The following is a 4753-nucleotide window of genomic DNA, read 5'->3' as shown; positions in this document are numbered from 1 at the left end:
CCACTGTGCAAAACAGTGTGCGGGGTCCCCAGAAGGTAAAAATAGAGATAGAGCTACCCCATGAGCCCGGAAGTGCACTGCTGGGGATTCGCCCCAAAGATACCGATGAGGTGAAACGACGGGCACCTGCACCCCCATGTTCACAGCAGCAATGTCCACAGTAGCCACATCGCGGGAGGAGCCTCAGTGTCCTTCGGCAGATGATGGATACAGAAGATGTGGCTTATGCATACACTGGGATGTGCCTCAGCCCTCAGAGAGGATCAATACCCACCATCTGCTTCAGTGTGGACAGAACCGGAGGGTATTATGCTGCGTGAAATAGGGCAGTGACAGAAAGACAACTGCTCCCGATGACACTTGCAGGACCTAAGTCAGGACGGCAACACGAGATAAGGGAAACAGGAGGCTTGATTGCGGAGGCCTTTATAAACACCCTCAACCAAGAATAAAGTGACGTCAGAGCGGGACTTCTCCAATACTGAGCCCCTATTGACAGTGTAGGATTGATACACCAGTTGCGGTGTGAGAAGTTTCCTCACACGTGTAGCTGTGACGTCACAGATAACTCCCACAAGGTGTCCCAATTACTAGGGGACATTAATTTTTTTGTAAATTTATTTTTTATTGGTGTTCAATTTGCCAACATATAGCATAACCCCAAGTGCTCATCCCATCAAGTTCCCCCCTCAGTGCCCGTCACCCAGTCACCCCCACCCCCCGCCCACCTCCCCTTCCACCACCCCTAGTTCATTTCCCAGAGTTAGGAGTCTCTCATGTTCTGTCTCCCTTTCTGGTATTTCCCACTCATTTTTTCTCCTTTCATTAGGGGACATTCATTATCAATTTAATGGGATCCAGGTATCCCATGTTTTGTTTGACCAAATTGGTAATGCGGGTGTCATCTAAGAGACGTAGTTAGAAATTGGAACCTCATGCTTATGCTTATTCTCCTGCACGTATCAATGCAGGCACCATTGGCTGTCAATCAGCCCCCCCCCCCAGGCCTTCCTCAGGCCCTTGGATCCATCCCTGGATAGATTCCAACTGCTGCAGGACCTGCAGCCCCATCTCAGCAGGAAGCAGCCAAGGCATCATTGTCCCATTCCCTAAGGGCAGTTAGGGAACCATTCTAGGTGGGGGGGCATAAGTAGGGGACAGGTGATGCTAGGGCGGGAGAGACAGGTAGGGGGCTACTGACCAGGCTCATGAAGGGAGCTGCATAACCAGGCAGAGAAATCCCAGATGTACAGAGTGATACATTACAAGGACACCTTGTGTATTCCACGATAGTTACAAGTCCACCCTGTTTGCTCTACATAGAGACCTGATACCCACAAATGCATGGGGACATGGACAGGGGATTTACCAAGAGCCCTGGTCAGTTTCCTATGAAAGAGGATCTTAAAAGCCCTCAGTGCAACCCCTTCTGGACCTCTCTCACTTTACAAACCTTTCTCTTTTCTCTTTTCTTTTCTTTTCTTTTCTTTTCTTTTCTTTTCTTTTCTTTTCTTTTCTTTTCTTTTCTTTTCTTTTCTTTTCTTTTCTTTTCTTTTCTTTTCTTTTCTTTTCTTTTTTCTTTTCTTTTCTTTTTTCTTTTCTTCTTTCTTTCTTTCTTTCTTTCTTTCTTTCTTTCTTTCTTTCTTCTTTCTTTCTTTCTTCTTTCAAGATTTTACTTGTTTATTCATTAAAACCCTTTGTTGAAATATCAGAAAGGGAGACAGAACATGAGAGACTCCTAACTCTAGGAAACGAACTAGGAGTGGTAGAAAGGGAGGGGGAGGGGGGGTGGGGGTGACTGGGTGACGGGCACTGAGGGGGGCACTTGATGGGATGAACACTGGGTGTTATTCTATATGTTGGCAAATTAAACACCAATAAAAATAAATTTATTTAATAATATTCATGAGAGACACAGAGAGAGAGGCAGAGACACAGGCAGAGGGAGATGCAGACTCCCTCTGGAACACTCGATGTGGGACTCGATCCCAGGACCCCAGGATCACAGCCTGAGCAGAAGCCTTAACCACTGAGCCACCCAGGGGCTCCTCTACAGAGCTTTCCTAGCTTTCCTTTCTGTTCTCACCTTCACATAATAAAGTTCCTCCTCATTTCACAGTTTTGTGTTCACGAGATTCATCCTTTGATTCCTTGAGCCAAGAATCCCGAAACTCTGCCACAGAACAGTTGCAGGGAGCTCAGAAATCACCCTTGTGGAATGGGGTGAGAAACAAGGGGACCCAAGGAGGACGGAGCAAGATGCCAGCCCAGCCCAGTGTGTGCAGACTAGGGAGGATGGCCCTGTCGTGATGTCTTGAGCTCAGAAACTCTGCGACACACAGGAGAAGGAAGGGCTGTGTGCTGTCTGAAGACCAGTGAGAGAGAGAGGTAGCCGTGGAGAGATCACAAATATATCATGTCAACCCCAATTCTCTAATGTTATAGGATGGAGACTACAGTGGCCGTCAGGTAATGCCTGAGTTACTATTTCTGATGAGATGAAAGGGGTCTGATCAGGGACAATGTCAGAGAAAGGAGTACAGGGAGGGAGGCAGCGGTGCATTGACCTCAAGGTGCACTCCCTGTACATGGTGAAAATGGCATCAGTGCCAAGGTCTTGAGGTCACCCTGGGCCTGAAATACAGAAGAATCCAGGTGCCAAAGTGAGGGAGTTTGGCAAACAGTATCAGAGAGGGAAAGGCCCAGAGAGTGACAGGAAGGTCCTCCCTCCTGAATTCCTGCTCTGCACCTGCTTCCTGGCTTCTCTCTGTGGTAAAGGGTCCTGTTGTCCTGATTGCCCCCTTTCTGATCTGGGCTGCCCTCTGGCGACCTGTGTGCCCCCTGGTGACCTGAGCACCATCTGGTCATCTGAGTGCCCCTTCAGCCCAGCCCCTCCTGCGTCCCTGCAGAGAGGTTTGTGTTTGGCCTCACACTGAGGTCCCCTCACTGTGTCTCTTGCACAGTAATACACGGCCGTGTCCTCGGCGGTCATGGAGCTCAGCTGCAGGGAGAACTGGTTCTTGGCCGTGTCAGCAGTGATGGAGATGCGTCCCTGGAATGCCGGGTTGTAGCTTGTGCTACCTGTCCAGTACCCCATCCATTCCAGTCCCCTCCCAGGGCGCTGGCGGATCCAGTTCCAGTAGTAACTGCTGGTGACGGAGCCTCCGGACACAACACAGGTGAGAGAGAGGGTCTGTGAGGGCTTCACCAGTCCTGGCCCTGACTCCTGCAGTGTGAGTTCAGACAGGACACCTAGGGACAAGGAGGGTCATTGTGAGTCTGTCCCATCTGACAGGAAGGCCCCTGCCCACCCGGGAGCTCCCAGGCCCTCACCCAGGGGAGCTGCCAGCAGGCAGAGGAGGGACCACGGCATCTGCATGGCTGTCTGCAGGATGGAGACCCAGGTTCTGGCCTCTGCCTGTGATGCTGACTTCTTGTAGGAGCACCAGAGGTGATTTGCATGTGGGTCCCCATAGAGGAAAGGACACATTTAAAGATCTTGAACCCCAGTCATAGTCCCCCGTTCCTGGTGCCCAGTAGGGTGAGGGCCCAGTAAACCTGGTCCTAGTGATCTGGACTCTGCTTCTGGCTCAGCTGTTCCCCAGCCCTGTCTCCTTGAGGGGGTTAGTGCTGCACTTGATGAACTTGGGGAACCTTATGAAGGTTCTCTCCTATTCTGTTTTCAGGCTCTCTGATTATGGGTTGCACTTTCCATCTTCAGAGTTACCTGCTCAGAAACCTGGAGGATGAGGTGGTGGCCTGGGATCAAGACCATTGCCTGCTTGCCTGATTCGGGTCATTCTCCCCCTCCAATCAGATATGGGGTCCTAGAAATGATTGCAATGGATACCATCCTGAATCTCCTCTACAAATGGGGGTGTTGGGAACTATACTTGGGCATGTACAGAAGGGAGTGAGCTCATCCAAGTGGAGACAGGGCAGAGGAATTGGGTGGCTGTGTCTGGACTCAGGGTCATGGAGTTGGCTGAGGGTGGAGAGGAGGCTCCTTGCCAGGAAGCAGGTCTCCCAGGCCTCTGCATGTGGGCAAGGGGGTTCCCATTCTACTTCCACTCTGGAGAGTCCAGGAAGTTGGCAGGCTGGCCGTTACCTGTCAGGAGATGGTAACATGAATATCTATTCATCTGAGAAACATAAGATTTATTTTTTTTAAAATTTTTATTTATTTATGATAGTCACAGAGAGAGAGAGAGAGAGAGAGAGAGAGAGAGAGAGAGAGAGAGAGGCAGAGACACAGGCAGAGGGAGAAGCAGGCTCCATGCACCGGGAGCCCGACGTGGGATTCGATCCCGGGTCTCCAGGATCGCGCCCTGGGCCAAAGGCAGGCGCTAAACCGTTGCGCCACCCAGGGATCCCAAAACATAAGATTTAAAAGCTACAACTTTGCCTGAAAAGTGGGATTTCTGAGTTAAGCCAGCTTCCGTCAAGATAGCTCTATAATCCACAACACACAAAGGTCTTCTAGTCGGAACTCTTGTGACCAGTCCCTATGAACACCCTATTAAGAGTCCTGGAAGAGCTCTCCAAAACACAAGGATAAAAAGAAACAGAGGCTTGGATAAGAAGTCTGCATGGAGAACGGAAAAGGAAAATAAGCAATCGATGTCCCAAATGAACTGAGATGGGACGGTATAACTTAGTAAAACGAAGGTATGAATTCAACCAGTTTGAGGAGAGTGATATTAAAGGGAGATGCATAGAGGAATGAGAGACCACCTGGGGATTATCATGAAGT

At 49.9% G+C, this 4753-nt stretch overlaps 1 gene segment (V, D, J or C); it reads right to left on the bottom strand.

The window, feature by feature from the left end:
• Nucleotides 1–282: 282 nt before the first annotated feature.
• On the bottom strand, nt 283–3398 carry LOC129514711 (immunoglobulin heavy variable 4-59-like). The segment is given in 3 exon segments: nt 283–369; nt 2948–3252; nt 3334–3398. Coding segments are annotated over 3 exon segments (438 nt in total).
• Nucleotides 3399–4753: the final 1355 nt, after the last annotated feature.

Source organism: Nyctereutes procyonoides, unplaced genomic scaffold, assembly GCF_905146905.1.
Source record: "Nyctereutes procyonoides isolate TBG_1078 unplaced genomic scaffold, NYPRO_anot_genome, whole genome shotgun sequence".
Taxonomy (NCBI): Eukaryota; Metazoa; Chordata; class Mammalia; order Carnivora; family Canidae; genus Nyctereutes; species Nyctereutes procyonoides.
This window is presented reverse-complemented; position numbering and strand designations above follow the sequence as displayed.